Source organism: Falco peregrinus, chromosome 2 (assembly GCF_023634155.1).
Source record: "Falco peregrinus isolate bFalPer1 chromosome 2, bFalPer1.pri, whole genome shotgun sequence".
Lineage (NCBI taxonomy): Eukaryota > Metazoa > Chordata > Aves > Falconiformes > Falconidae > Falco > Falco peregrinus.
The window spans coordinates 27,619,997-27,636,232 of record NC_073722.1 but is presented as its reverse complement, the minus strand read 5'-3'; the positions used below and the strand labels follow the sequence as shown (position 1 = coordinate 27,636,232).

General features: G+C 41.0%; 1 protein-coding gene across 2 annotated transcripts in view; it reads left to right on the top strand.

Annotated features, from left to right (window-relative positions):
- Positions 1-6,227, top strand: part of C2H4orf19 (chromosome 2 C4orf19 homolog) — a 44,117-nt gene extending 37,890 nt beyond the window's left edge. Inside the window, exons 3-4 of one of the 2 annotated variants that reach the window (XM_005243215.4) lie at positions 2,477-2,524; positions 3,678-6,227. In XM_005243215.4, coding sequence (XP_005243272.2) covers positions 2,493-2,524; positions 3,678-4,617 — 972 coding nt within the window. In that variant the 5' untranslated portion in view covers positions 2,477-2,492 and the 3' untranslated portion in view covers positions 4,618-6,227. Of the gene's footprint in view, positions 1-1,124; positions 2,525-3,677 lie in introns of those variants that run through there. The other variant, XM_027795053.2, reaches the window with a different exon arrangement.
- The last annotated feature ends 10,009 nt before the right edge of the window (positions 6,228-16,236 follow it).

Genomic DNA, 16,236 nt, shown 5'->3' with positions numbered 1-16,236 from the left:
AAGCCAAAGGCTGTGTGGGCATTTCAGTAGGCTCACATGGCAACTGACAGCCACTGAAGTTATCGTGATTTAGCAGAGTTGAAATAATAATCAACATACTCCTAGACCATGGCAAGCATGAGGGATGGTAAGACTGAATAGGAAGAGGCTTACCATAAGTCAAGTTACATTGACTTTCCCATGAACAGAGATCACGTCACTTATCTAACACATGGTAACCTACCAGCCACTGCAACTTGAAGGTTGAGTGTATCAACAGCTGGTCAACTTGATGCACTTTTTGTCCTCTCAATTTATATGCAGGTTTAAGCTAAAACTAAAGATGTCAGTCAAACCAAACCAAGTGTTGACACAGGGATTAGCTCAACTGAATTAACTTCATATCAATCTTAAACTAAAGAAGGGCTATAGCTAATTCGGCTTTTAACACAATCAAAGCAAATTGTATTAAGAATTCCTCTTTGGCTGGAAAAGATGGCTATGCCAGCCAGCTCAAATAAGCCCCATATCTAGTCAAACCCATCCAGACACATAGGTACTTCAGAAACTGCACATAAGGAAAGCCAGTACTCATGACCACCTCACCAGTTACTACCTCCTCTTCAGATAAAAACCCCTGTATCAGAAATCCTGTTACGACATTGTTGAGTGGTGGAGGATAACAACATAGAGCACAAGATCAGCAGAGGTGTGGAAGGGACACTGCATTTAAGGAAGACAGGAAAGCAGCACCAAGACAGAGGAAGCAAAGCAGCTGGCTTACAAGCCATCCCAGCAGGCACTGAGCTACAGCAAGCTTGCTACTTCTAATCGAAGTTTCTGCTCCAGAACAGCTCATTTGCAGACAACAACAAGGATAGATAGGATCAGCTATACACGAGCTAAAACCAGCTGCTGAAGGATGGCTGGTCCTTAGAAGCTCCAAGAATGAGAGGCTTGACATCAGGCATTTTGTTAAGTGCTAATACCAGAGAAAGTCAGATTTTAGAGGAAAAAAAGTGAGACAATAAGCCCATACAGCAGAGTCCTGATCGTAATTTCTGCTAGCATAATCACTGGTGTGAGGTTCAGGCCATGCCTGGTAAGAATAAATCAACACTACTTTCCTTTGGTGTTTTGTGAATAAATCACTCTAGAAAATACCCTGACCTTGCATCATCAATTTCTCTTTTATGGCAAGTGAGCTGCTGTCCTTAGGCAATGGCAAAAGCATGTGAGGTTGGAGAAAAAGAAAGAGCCTGAATAACAATGGACAACTATATTAACAACCTGTCTTGACTTGATTAATTAGAAATAAGATAGCCCCGATCCATGAAGACTAATGAGTTTTGTAGGATTTGGGGATGTTCAGATCTGCATCTTCACTTTAGGTTCCAAACATGAAAGTCCTCAAGGGTCCAAGTTAGCAAACTATTTCTTCCCATAGTAAAAGACCTTGGCATATGAAGCGTGTAAGAGATAGCTCTTAGCATCTCACTGTGTCAGGCAATGACACACATACAAAATCAGCTTGCAATATACAGAGATGTAGCAAAACACAAACACTCTGCTAGTTGTAGTAAAACTCTAAGAATTTACTACAGTAAAAAGCAGGTGCAACACTCCACATATAATAAAGTGCCAATCCCAGCAATACGTAGGCTAGTAGCCCAGTAGCTGTCAGAGCCAACTGAGTTGGGACAGGAGTTACTAGGAAAGAAGGAATCTGTGGTTCCCCATACACAGAGAACTCTGCATCTGTGGTTCCCACACCTCATCTAAGAAGGATGTTGAAAAGCCAAAGACTTGGACAAACACACCAAGGACAATCTATAGGCATGAAGCAATGTCAGTGTGTGTAACATTTAAAAATATGAGGATTCTTCAGATTGCATATCAGAACTGAAGAGGCAGTACAGGACCTGTACTGTAGTGATAACAGGACATGATGCTCACCACCTGTTCCAATACAAGAAACAGAAAGCATCAAATGCTGCTAGTAAGAACCAGGTTCAAGTCAAACAAAAGCCAGTGCTTCTTCACAAGGCAAGGCTGGGCTGTGAAACTCCCGAATAATGGATGCTGTAGATGCTAGCAGTTTACTGGAGTTCAAAAAGCAACTTGTCAAATTCACGGAAGAGAAGTCCGGCAATAGCTGCCAAATAAATAAATAAATAAATCCCCCAAATACACCCCACTACTCTGACTTAGGAGCCTCCAAGTCCTAAAATTGCTTAGCAAACTGTTCTGAGAGAACACTGCTATCTGTTTAAGAACTGTTAAATTCTTCCCCAACTAAAGGCCCCTGCCAACTCAAGTAAGCAACCTAGAAAGACCTTGAACCATACTGCATCCATTCTTACGTAGGCATCTTTCTTTTTAGGTAATAAAACCCTTCTAAACATGAGCATAATTTTCAATGCAATTGCCCATGTACTGATTTCATAATGCTTCACTCACCTTCCCTCTCCCTTGCCTTCCCTCTCTCTCTTTCCAGATTAAAGAAAATCCAGATGGGGTGCAGGTGCTGCAAAATGATACAAAGGTACAACAGAACAAGAGCTGCTTAGACTGGATAAAAGAAATGCATTAAAATATGTGTCTGTTCTCCCCTACACCTGTTGCTTAAATTAAGCCCATTTGCAAGATTGGAGTTTCCCAAAAGTTTCTGGTATTCTTTAAAGTCACGCCAGAGTATAGGCATACTGATTTCCTGGGAATGTAATTTTGATTTACTGTAATTGAGGTCCATTTCTATAATTTCTATCCCACACAAAAATTGTGCAGCATTGAAAACATCTTTAGCAAAGCCTTTTCTCATTTAGGTAGCATGAGCTTCCCTCAATTCAGTAAAACAAAGAACACATACATTATCAGATCCTCCCTTTCTCCTAAGCAATGAAACCCAACCACAGATCCTTGCTTAAATGCTATGATGGAAGCATAGTTAGTTGTGGGAATAATTCCCACATTAGAAATCTCCCTGGAGAGCAAGACTGACTAGTTTTAGAAAGGCACTTTCTATTTTTTTGTTTGATATTTGACAACATTTGACAGTTTTTTTGACATTTGACAGTTACTCCTTCCTTTGGCCACACCTCTAGAACAAGTAAGGAAGTGGGAAAGAAAATTGGTGCTATGAGAGAAAGAGGGGAAATAAAGAAGAGAGACACACTCTGCAAGAAGCAAGTCAAGGAAAATATGGAACAAGAGGAAAAATGAAGAAAGGAAAAAGGAGAGCACAAAAAGGAAAAGGGCAAAGAGATAAGGCTTCAAAGGAAAAACACCAGGAAAAAAAAAAAGGGACATATTTTAGCAGCTACATGAGGACATATTAATTAACAATCTATGTGATGACTATTGGCTAATCAACCCCCCAGAGAAAATAAAAAATAAAGCTGGAAACATGCAACAACCAGCACACAGTTGTCTGATATCCTCCTTATGCCCCTCATGAATCTCACTACAGGGGTTAGTTAAGATTAGTCCTGGGAGACAGCAGCCTACAGCACAGTTCAGCATTTCCATTTGGTTTAGCTCATTCTCGGGACCCCAGGTAAAGTTTAGTGACACCAGGTAAAGTTTAGTGACACCAGGTCCTCAAGATCTCCAGCTTAAAAATTAAGCTTAATGCTTCTTTTAATTCTATTGATTAACAGCATAATTAACATTTCTTCTACAAATTTTCCTTACTCCAGCTATATTTTTGATCCAGAAGAAGTACAGTCGCCTGGACGCATTCATGAAGTAAACAGCTATGAACACAATGAGCAAGGTGGCAATAAATCCAAATTCAAAGAGAACAGTAAAATTCAAGAATGTAAAAATGAACTCCAGAAGGATGAGCTAAATAGACCAGAAAATAGAAATCAGGTAAATAGCACAAAAGAAACTCTCTGGAACCACAGAGGCAATGATTTTCAAGAAGATGGACTTGCGAAGTGTGTTGCAAAGCTTGATGTTGCAGTCAATAGTGGCACCTCCTGTGCTGGAGTGCACTCCATGCTCAACCCCAACACAAACACAGTCAAAGAAGCCAGTGAACAGGGAACATCCAGCCAGTCAGAGGCTTCTTTAGTCACCAATAAAGACTTTTACACCAAATCAAATAGGTCTGGGCAGGAACTTGAACTAGAGGCAGGTAGGCAGGCAAAGGCAGCCTGCAATGAACCAAACAGTATTCAAGATGAGAACTCTGGGTCTGCAGAAGACAAAGGAAGTGCAATATTGGAGACACAAGACAATGCCATACAACTGCCAGATGTTGATTATCCCCAAAATGGCAAACAAACCAGGAACTATGTTGAAAAATATAGCTTTCCAGTCAATTGTGCACATTCAGACCAAAATGCTGGGCCTTCAGCAATACAGGACCAGGACTTTTGTGTAATCCCACCTTTGCCTATGAAGGAGAGCAGTATTGAACCTTTTAAAACTTACTCCACAAGTTTGAGTGAGGGTATTACTGGTAGTATCACTGCTGTGGCTGTTACCAAAGTAGCGCAGGCACCCACACACCCCAAATATAAAGACATTAATGGAGAAACTGAAGATGAAGATGCAGAAGTTGCAGCAGCTCTGGCTGCACTGGAGGCTGCAACTGCAGGGGAAGACCTGGAAGATGACAATGAGTACTAGATGAAGGTTTCTTTCTAATACACTGGGTAAGATCCAGATTTCATTTCTGGATCTATATAAGCATGTGACAGCTGCTGTGAACAGCATATATAAAAGGAATTGAGACTAAACCTCTGGCCCTTCAGCTGTTTTATACAGCCTTTCAGTTTCTACTGCCTGCGGTACAGAAGTGTTCCCTTCACTAACGGCAATACCAACACACTTCTCCATGAGGCCAACCAGGAGAGCAAAGCATCATTTCTTCTACATAGGATATTCTGCTTTATACCCACCTCACCTGGACTCGTGCAAATGTTTCCTTTGGTTTTGACCCTCCAGAAGGTCTGTGCACACAACATGTTCCAGGTTCAGAAAACTTCCATTATTTACAACAGAACTATGGAAGCCATGGAGTTAGAAATCACAGTTTTTCATCATGTTAGCACAAAAAAGAAGAAACTGACCCAAAGTTCTATGATCTAATGAAGTATGAAATAGGGAAGGCAGCTTGGCTTGCACTTCACTGCAGTTAAGGTTCCATTCTGGATTAAGCCTACAACCGTGCATGTGCAGCTGGTGTTAGGACCTTGTCTCTTCCCTTACGCCTCCCCTGGAATTTCTTTGATACCCCAAGTGACCTGCTTCAGCTCATTAAAACCGCAAGAAGTCTAGACACATCTAGGAAAGTGGCTAATTTTCTGTTGGCTTCATGAGCTGAAGTAGCTCACATAAGAATAGCACACATACTCTTAGAGGTGCTAGAGAGGAATCCAAACTCAGTCCTGCTAGTTTGCATAAATTAAAATTGTTATAAAAGTACAGCCTAAGACTTTTCAACTCTGCTAAATTTTCCAGGCACGCATCTCTTGCCTTAACAAACAGTTTGCAAACAGGTTGTATCTCAAACACCCCCAGCAAGATATGGGGTTTTTTTATATACAAACAGTAAGAGCCAGCGTGGACCCCTCCCTGGCTCTGCTTCAGTCCTTAAACTTACAGCAGAAAAGGGATTTAGCTTCCAAGCTGCATTAAGCATAAGACCTGAAAATATCAGCTGCATTCCTGGAGTATTTACTCTTCCTCTGATCTAAAGACTAGTATGTTAACCTTTCAGGGGGGAGGTAGAAACCAATTCACCTGGCAATTCATCAAAATTTGGATCTTAATGGTTGAAATAGAGTGCTTGACATTTTATACAGAAATTTTGTGTTTTCCGAGTTTGTTATAAAATCTTAATAAATTTTTTTAATCATATAAAGAAGTCATCTGGGAGCTTTTATGCTTTATGCATTTTCTGATTGTATGTTACATAAAAGAAGTACTATAAGATATAGCCCTCATTAGATACGTGAAAAGCACCAGTCATGTATATGCTGAATCCTAGTCCATTAACATATGTAAGGATGCGAGTCTTATGTGTAGATATTTAAATTATTTTTGTTTAAATGCAGATTCCCTCTTTTCCTCCAAATACTGCAAGACCAAATCAAGATTTCTGTTTCTCAAAACTTTAATGTTACCCTTGGAGCAATTAAAAAAATCCTGAAGTCTCAGCTTTAGAACTACATACAGCTACAGGTGAAAGTCACCACCTTGTTTCTGAAAATAAAAAAGCTTTATATGTTTTTAAAGTATTGTAGTACTGTTGCTTTGTCTACCACTCTCCTGCTTTAATAGGTCCTTTAAGCATTTTCATAAGCACACACAAGTTTTATGTGCACGTTTGTGCATCAAAAATTACTGTAACGAAAACGACTTGCACATTGCATATGACTAGTTATGGTTATGACAGAACATAGCATATGTCTGCTTTTATATTGTGAGGGCCCTGGAGTGCATCACCAGGCCTAACTGTCCCTGCCCACTGCCCCAGAGCTTCCCCAGCCCGGCCCAGGACCCCATGTCAGCCCCCCTTCCCAAGGGCATCAGACCCTGCCTCAGCTCAGCCATGGGCCCTGCCGAGCTGGGCCTACCTGCAGGCTGACAGCCTGGCTCCACTGGAGGTGCCTGATGCCCAGGGGGCTGGCATTGCCCCAGTGCCCCCCAGCCTGCCCTGCTCCCTGGCTGGGGCAGTGGGACAGGCCCTGGTTGTGAAGTCCAGCCCTGTTGTCCCCCGGGGAGCCTCTGCTGCTCACCAAATCCCAGCCCCAGGGAGCCACCAGTGCCTGCTGCACCATGACACAAACCATGAAAAATTATTTATGTAAAAAACCATCAGAGAGTTATGCAATAAACATCCCACTGAACCTATTTGATTTTTCAATATCCACTCAATTAGATTTTTCTAACCTGAACTCCAACCTGAACTCCGAGTGCTAATCACAGGAAGTTTTCATCTTTCTTCCCAAGAATTAAAACAGACTCGACGAGAGCATTTGGTCAGCCCAGCCAGTGCCCTGGACACTCCTAACCAGGCATCGCTTCGACAGACAACTGCCCACAACTGTGGACCACCAGACTTAAATCCTCTGCAAAAGACCAGCTGAGCCACAAACATCACATTTCTTGCAGCCCAAGTTAGTTTTCATGATCTTAAATATAAAGAAGGAATCACTGTAACGCAAATATATTCACTGCATAAGAAACAAATGGTCAATGCTTCTCATAACCAAAAAAAAACCAAAAAAAAACCCCAAAACCAAAAAAACACACACACACCCCACAACAGCAAAACAAAAACAAACCAAAACTGTCTGGCATATATATACCTCAACTCTGCAGTATATGGAAAGCTTCCATAGAACAAACCTATGAGGAATCATCAACATTCAGACTTCTCTTATCTGCTATCTAAAAGTGTCTTGTGCAGCTAAAAAAAGTTTTTATATTTATGTATGTGTTTATATCCCTTCAGCTCTATAGTGTCACAGCTGAGTGTCAAGAATCCCTAGTAGTTTCTCAGACAGCAGTATATGTTTCACAATCAATGTGAAACAATCAATTATCTCAGAAATAATTTTTAAATACCACAATTTCCTCCATAAAAATCAGCCTTTAAATAATTACGAGAACCAAATCTTACCCAGTTTGATCAGATGTTGATGCAAAGAAACACAAACACTGCCAGCTTGAACAATCCATTTTGCTCAGGCAATTATGGGAGTAAAGTTTAGTATCTTGAAAAAACAAATTATAGGAAGAAAAAGTTACTGGAATCAACAGTAAACTGTGTATTTTAATACTTCTCTCAAAAACTACACAGCTTTTAAGACACCTCCTTCATGTCAAACACCATAACTTCAGACACTAATCAATTATGTTTCCTATATTCAGAGGTTTCACTTAGGAAGTACAGCTTAGATGTTTTAGTTTTCCTTTGATACAAAAGGAATTAATGAGGTAGCTGACTGACTGGCCAATATCTATTTTTACTGTTTCTGTATTCGATGTAATTCTATATAGGTGAGTGTGAAGACATATGTAGTAATAAAGAACAGGCAAGCAGGATGGGGAACTTACAGGAGCTAGTATTTCTGTGAAAGATTTTGCATCTTGGAAGCTCATGTTTCACTCACTACTACTACCAAAGCTACTAACACGACTTAAATGGAAATTGTAATCTTTCCATATATAAGCAATGAGACAGTAATTAAGAGTAAGCTTAGCACCTTCTCATTTAGCAGTGGGTTACCACTGGATTATGAAAAAAAAATAATCAGATCACTGCAGAGATTCCAGATACAACAACAGGAGTGGAAAATGGCCCAGTCCACCCAATTCAGGGAAGTTAATTATTTTCTAGAGAAAACGTTATGGGGGAAGTATGTTTACAGAGCAACAGAAGAACCTGAAATTTGATATTGCAGAATTCTTCAGTTCAGCAAACAAAACCCTAACAAGAAAGCAGAAACCTGGAAATAAATAAATCCCGCACAGATTTATTTATTATTTTTCCTCCCTTTTAAAGCACAAAGGCAATCCACTGGGCAAGCGTTGCTATGGAGACTTCCCATTAAAAATTAATATCCAGTAATAGAAAGTCTACTATTTTCTAAAGATATTTCAGATTAGATTGCTTTAAAGTAATCCAAAAATACCACTTTTTATCATCATTTAAATGATGAAATAAGAAGCACTGACTTAAAAGTAAAAAAGTATTCTTGGCCTTATGCTGTATTGTAGTTTCAATTTCCTATATGTGATTTAATTTTCCAAAAGATTAATTCTTGCCAAAGTATCACATTTTGCTAAATAGAACAGAATACTTCATATTTATTAAGACCTGTGTATATGGTATTTCATACATTTATTCAAAGTTAGGTTTACAGTTGGACTCTGATCTTGAAGGTCTTTTCCAACCTAAATGATTCTATGATTCTATGAAATGTCTATATTGTACATTATAATTACATTGAAACAACGAATCTTGATAGATTATTTATCTTGATTTGTAATATCCCTCCTTGAATGTACACGGAAATTGGAATCCATGTGAGTTGTGCAAGAGCAATACTTCAAAATTAAACATATTAGAACTTTGTTCAACATGCTGAATACACAAGAAAATAAATTTATCAAAGTCATTCTACATTAGAAACTAATTTATTTTTAAAGGAAGTTTTATCAACAGAATTGTTTCAGACATTGTGTCCTCCTTCCAAGTTTTAGAACACCTATATCATACAACGTGTAAGAATAATTGTTAGAAGCAGATTAACCTTTTCGTTGGTCTTTCCAACACAAACTGCCCTCAACAAATACAATTATGGCCATTATGAAATTAAAACAGAAAATCCTCAGTTCCTTCCCTGGACAGGATTTCCAAATTTCATGCATCCACATACACAGCTAGAGACCTCAGTCTCAGGACTTCTCCATTCACAACTTCACCTGGCATCTCAGGGAGGTTTGTTTTTAAACTTTTCTTAATTTTGAACCTTCACAATCATTTTCTGAACTTCAGATCAGGCAATTCTGTAACTGAACTAGTTGGACAAACAGAAAACAGGACATAGTGCCTGTAACTGCAAGCGATAGTACCAACTACTGACTGACCACTTCTGCAAACTCTGTGCCACCTCCTTTGGGACTTTCTCCATTTCAAACAATGAGGTGTTGAGATTAAGCGTGCATGCTGTATTCTGTAAGAGGTTAAAATAATTACAGGAATTTTATGCCTTAACATAAGAGACACAACTTAAAATTTTTCTTGTTACATACAATTTTAACTTTGTTAACATAATTTAATCCAATTTCACAACAGAACTTTATTAAACAGACTTAATTCCCCAACTCCTCACCTCTTCCTCCTTTAGTCAGGGGAAAGAAATACTCCCTCGTACAACTTAATGCAAAGAACAGGATTGTCTCAATGAAACAGAGAAAAGACAACAGTTGTCCTGATTTTGTTTTTAATCCAGTTCTTGAAGTACAGATCCCAAGCAGTCATCTCACAACCATCATGAACTATGAAGGTTACACCGTTCCCTGCTCTGAATCTTTACTGAAGTTTTTATATATTAAACAGGATTTAACAGGTTTCTGCTGTACTTCATAACTCAATAGCTGGACATTACCAAGCGAAAAACATTTTATTCTGTAGTGAAACAGGAAAAAACAAGTCTTTCAAGAAACACAGCATCCCAATAAAACGTCAGATTGCAGATGACTGAAGTACTGAACCAACTGTACAATAAAACCATGTCACATGAAGACTGAAGTTTAATTTGTTTGCTCATTGAGCTCCCTTCGATTTACTCTGAGCTAGAGATTAGCTTGATTTTTATGAGGGTGCAGAAGCAGAAAGGAGCAAGGCAACACCCTCAACTATTTACCTTAACCTCAAAGCATGGCCAGATTCTCAATAATCTAGGATCACACATGCTACCCACTGGTCTTAACACTTGGAGCTGTGATAGCAAATAATTTACCTAGACTTAGGCAAAAGGAAAGGAATGTAAGTGACAAAGGCAAGATGACTACAGAGCAAAATGAATGTATGAATGAGATTAAAGTACTGTTTAAGTGCTCGAGGACAAACTGTAGCAATTTGACCAAGAATGAATAACCTAAGTTGTTACCATCTTATGTCTAAAGGTTGGTATCTAAATAAAGCTTTACTTCCCTTCTCCACTTGAGAACCTGTGGTGGTTCTGAATGCCAGGTGCCCACCAAAGCCGCTCTGTCACTCCCCTCCTCAACTGGACAGGGGAGAGAAAACATAAAAGGCTCGTGGGTCAAGATAAGGACAGGGACATCACTTGGCAATCACAGTCATGGGCAATACAGACTTGACTTGGGGAAAATTAGTTTAATTGATTACCATTCAAAACAAAAAAAAAACCTTCCCCCCACCCCTCCCTTCTTCCCAGGCTTAACAGTTCCCAATTTCTCTACCTCCTCCCCTGGCAAGCAGCACAGGGGAGCAGGGAATGGGGGTTACTGTCAGTTCATCACATTTGTTTCTGCTGCTCCTTCCCCCACTCCAGCACGTGGGGTCCCTCCACAGGAGACAGCTCTTCATAAACTTCTCCAACATGAGTCCTTCTCACAGGCTGCAGTTCTTCACAAATTGCTCTAGCATGGGTCTTTCCCACAGGGTGCAGTCCTTCAGGAACAGACTGCTCCAGCATGGGTCCCCCATGGGGTCACAAGACCTGACAGCAAACTTGTTTCAGCAAGGGCTTCCTACAGGTCACAGCCTCCTTAGGGCATCTACCTGCTCTGGCATAGGGTCCTCCCCGGGCTGCAGGTGGGTATCTGCTCCACCGTTAGCCTCCATGAGCTGCAGGGGTACAGCCTGCCCCACCATGGGCTTCACCATGGGCTGCAGGAGAATCCCTGCTGGAACACCTGCTCTGGCACCTGGAACCCCTCCTGCCCCTCCTCCTGCACTGACCTGGGTGTCTGCAGAGCTGTTGCTCCCACACATTCTCACTCCTCTCTTCCACTGCAGTTTTTTTTGTGAAGATTCCACACACACCCCCCCCTTAAATATGCTATCCCAGAGGCACTACCACTGTCACTCATGGCCTCAACCTTGGCCAGTGGCCAGTGTCTTGGAGCCAGCTGGCACTGGCTCTGTTGGATGCAGAGGAAACTTCTGTGATCTTCTCACAGTAGCCACCCCACTACCAAAACCTTGCCATGCAAACCCACTACAGAACCTCTTTCAGAAACAAGATGATATTAAAGGAACTCAGGGGCATTCCTCAGGTCAGTTTCTCCATACAGTCTTCAGGGAAAAAACGAGACCCATGTAAATTTCTGTATTTCTAACATAAGATGAGTTGTATAAGGAAACTTTGCTGTGTCCAAAAGTGGTGTAAGTTTCTCTAGAATCCATCTCCAGAACTTTGGAAATATTACAGATTTTTAACCTCATAAACTTCAGTTTAGCAGGTAAAAGCAACACAGTGGTTATCTAACAAATATGCAGCATACTTTGCCAGAGCAATGCCACTGTCTGATTTTGGTTATTGTTAACTTTCATTCATTAATCTCTTGTTTACACAAACTTGCATACAACACTCATCCAATTAACATCTGCAAAAAAGAACTGTACTAAAGATGCAACATTAATCAAAATCAAAGATGAATTATCAGAAGTCCCACAAAATACTACACATACTCCACCCTGACTGGGAATTACTTTTCCAGAGTCATGCATGAGTGTTAATTACCAGCCGCTGCACACCACTATTGTTTTGACATACGCCACACAGATCCAGTTCTTCCTCATTGCTTTGATTAAAAAGTTGGCTCAGGGAGCAGTTGACGTCGTTCCTTTTGATAACTGCCGCAGCTACTTGCAGGCGGCCGGCAGGGCGCAGGCAGGCGGGGAGCCGAGCCCCTCCCGGCGGGCCACCCCCCGGCCCAGGCCCCCGAGCCCGGGGACTGCTGTGCCTGCCTCACCCCATCCCTTCCTGGGCCACAAGAGACCTGGGCAGCCAAATGCCACTGCTGAGACAGTTAGGCACCTCACATCACCAGTTAAATTAGGGCTTTGTATTTATTGTCACACTGACACTCCCAAGTTTTTTGAATGATCAATAAAAGCTTCAATAGCTCCCTCTGCTGCCAGCAAATACATATTTCCACTGCTCCACGCAAAGCATGCTCGCAGCTGACACAAAGTCTGTGTGTATACACACGCAGGAATGCAGAATCCTTGAAAAAAAGATTTGGGAAATACTATGGGTATTTTAATTTAACACTCTCCTAAGATTTCAGTTTTTATATCAAAATACTGTCAATCAAAATACTGAAGGCCAGTGTTAAATACTCACTATTTTCATATGATAATTTCAAAATTCTATCTTATTCAATGCAAAAATCACAGCATATTACCTGGGTATCTAACTGGATATATAGCAACGCCCATGGAGCAATGGCTAGTGTTTTAGGACAGTTAAGAGACAAGTTTGTCTCAAACTGCTGCTGCCCTTACTATCACTACCGTTTTCCAGTCTTTCATATTCCTGTTACTGTCTCCTCTTTACACTTGTCCCTCTGCCATCAGTACCAGCAGGTATCAGCTAGGTTTGTTAGTTATTGGGCAACAGCAAAACAGCTGTTTTGCTGCAAGCTGACAGCTATGAAAGGTTTGCTGAAGCAAACGCTCTCTATTCCCCATCACCACCCTTTCAAGACCATCCAACACAACCACTCGGCACAAGCACGACTGCCTCCTGCCCACCACTGCTTAACTCTACAGCCCAGAAGAAACCAGACTGGGATGACTAACTGAAAATAGGCAAGGAAACAACAGCTAACAAGGGTGGTAGGGGAGAGGAATCTGGGGGTTTACACACACAGAAGTGCAGGATTATGTGGACAGAAAAATACATTTGCCTATGTACCTTCCTTTGCACAAGACAGCAATGCTGCAAGCTAAACTTAATGCCATTCATCTCTACAGCACTAGGGGCTGCACAGACACAATTTAAGAAGTGTTTCAGTTAGGATACAACAGGCCTACTCCACGGAGGCACAGACCAAAGCAAAGCAAGCCTGACTACTTGTGCAGAAACAGATGGCCAAGCACTACCCACACAGCAGGCCCTGGACTAAGGCACATCCATGTCACAGGTGACGTGATATCTCTCCTTACCTAAACATACTAACAAAATATACCACCAACCCACCCACCCCACCCGGGTCACAGATAATTCAGAGATCACTTACTTTAACAGCACAGACAGCTTTCAGACCTTGCCAGGATGGTTCTCCACAGGCATCCGCCATCTTAATACTTCCAGCACTACAGGCCTGGCTGGTGCCTCTTCTATCTTCTTTCCTTCAAGAGCTAGAGGAACAGACTCCTACTTTCCCAAACTGTTCAGCTTCCTTTTCCACATCTTGCTGCAGCCTTACACATCCTTTTATTATAAGTTTTCCCTCACCAGATGATCCTAACCTGGCAGAAAGGCAGCTCCAAGGCTGACTGGGTCCTCGCAGCTCTGCGCAGCAGCAGTTCAGCAGCCAGACAGCCCTGCCACCAGTGGTGCCAAGGGGAGAAATGGTGTGTCCAGAGCAAGACACCATCACATTGTGGTGAGAGTAAACAGACCAGCAGCATCTTACTGCATGCCCCCTACAACTGGAGAGGAAAAAGAAAAATACAAAAATCAACAAGGATACAGAAAACAAGAGAAATGGAAATGACATCCAGCATCTTCCAGTACTTTGAACCTAAATGCAAAATTCCAAAGTACAGAGGACTCCACAAAACCCTGAGGGGGAAAAAAAAATTAAATCCAACTTTTATCTGGCCAAGTCTTACATGTTGTTGATTAATATTAGATAGCCATGGCCTAACCACTCTGTTTTCTTGTGTATTGATTAGCAGCAGTATTACACAGTTAGTAGGGAAAAGGGAGGAAGGGGCCTAAAGTGCACAGAGGCCCTGGCTGAATAGATACAAACTGATTTGCACTTCAGACTACATCTAGGGCACAAGTGGAAGCACTTAACAGCTATTAAACAGTCTAGGAAACAGTTCCTTAGGAGAGAGAGTCTCATGTCCCAACCAAGCAGGCACTTTCAGCATTACCAAGCCAGAACAGACCATATGTCCTCCTCACATCAGGAGACGAATAATCTCTTAAAAGGCACTTTTTAACCCGCATAATTTTGTATTAGTATGCAGTAAGTACAACAACAGTAAGTTTTTAACAACCTGCTGGCTGAAATAAGTCTTTCCACACGTGACACACACAAAACATTGGCAAGTACAGAAATCATAAGGTACCATTTTCATCTAAGTTTCTGTACCTGTGAAAAATCAGGAGATAATTCAGAAAGAAAATGGCAATGAGCTACCAAGTACACTATGGCATGCTTTTCAACTGAGGTTGTTTATAAGTGATTCAGAAATAAGATAAAAAGAAATGCTTTGATCTTTATCATGTTTCAAAAAAATACATGTGCTTTGTGCTCTTTGCCAGTAAAATCAGATTTTATTAAAGGTAGAAGTAGTTCCCTCATCTGCTTTGCTACAGCAGCATGAGGTAAGTTCCTGAATTTCAGCATAATGGTCTACCAAAAAACATAAAAGTGGCTGTATTGAGGAAAAGTAACAGAACTATTATCCATGTTAAAAAAAAAATCCATCTAGATACAATTCTTCATATTTGAGGACTTCTGTTAGTCCAGTTATGATGGAATTTCTCAAACTTTAATACAGCAATCCTCTCAATATTTCAATATATGCACATTATCTAATAAAAACTGTGTATTACACAAAATTTAAATCTTCTATTCTTATCCTTTCTGGCATCAAAGTTCCTTGATACAGTTATACTTGCATTCAGTTTTAACTTCAATTCTTACTGAAAGCATTAGGAAGTCAAAGAAATGGACCCACTAGAGCAAGTACAGATGGCCACAAAGACGATCGGAGGGCTGGAGCACCTCTCCTGTGAAGACAGGCTGAGAGAGTTGGGGTTGTTCAGCCTGGAGGAGGCTCCAAGCAGACCTTATAACATCCCTTCAATGCCTAAAGGGTCCCAAAGCTGGAGAGGGACTTTTTGCAAGGGCATGTGGTGACAGGACAAGGGGTAATGGCCTTAAACTGAATGAGGATAGATTGGGATTAAGTTTTAGGAAGACATTCTTTACTGTGATGGTGGTAAGACACTGGAACAGGTTGCTCAGAGAAGTGGTAGATGCCCCATCCCTGGAACTGTTCAAGGCCAGGCTGGATGGGGCTTTGAGCAGCCTGGTCTACAGGACAATGCCCCTACCCATGGCAGGGGTGTTAGAACTAGAATCTTTAAGGTCCCTTCCAACCTGAACCACTCTTATGATTCTGTGACAAGGAGTCAGAAGGTAAACGTGCTAAAGGAATTACGCAGTAGTATAATACATTACTCTCCAGTTATTGTTATGTAGAAGAACAAAAGGAGAAAAAAAAATCCCTGAAAATGAGAATCAAAGTGGGTCCAATCTCCAGAAGCTTCACAATCAACAGTATCTTGAGTGTCTTTGAAAATCAAGGCCTAGAGGGACTGTTTGAGGGGGTTTTGGGTGTTTTTTTTTAAATTCTGAATATAAACCTCTGAAATTCAAATACAGACCTCAAAACAAACCTTGTGTGGTGCAGCCAGGAATACTGAAATAAAGGACAAAAACCCCTGCAAACAGGATGGTACATTGATAATTACACATCTCAGCTAGCCACAACAATTTCTTTTGAGC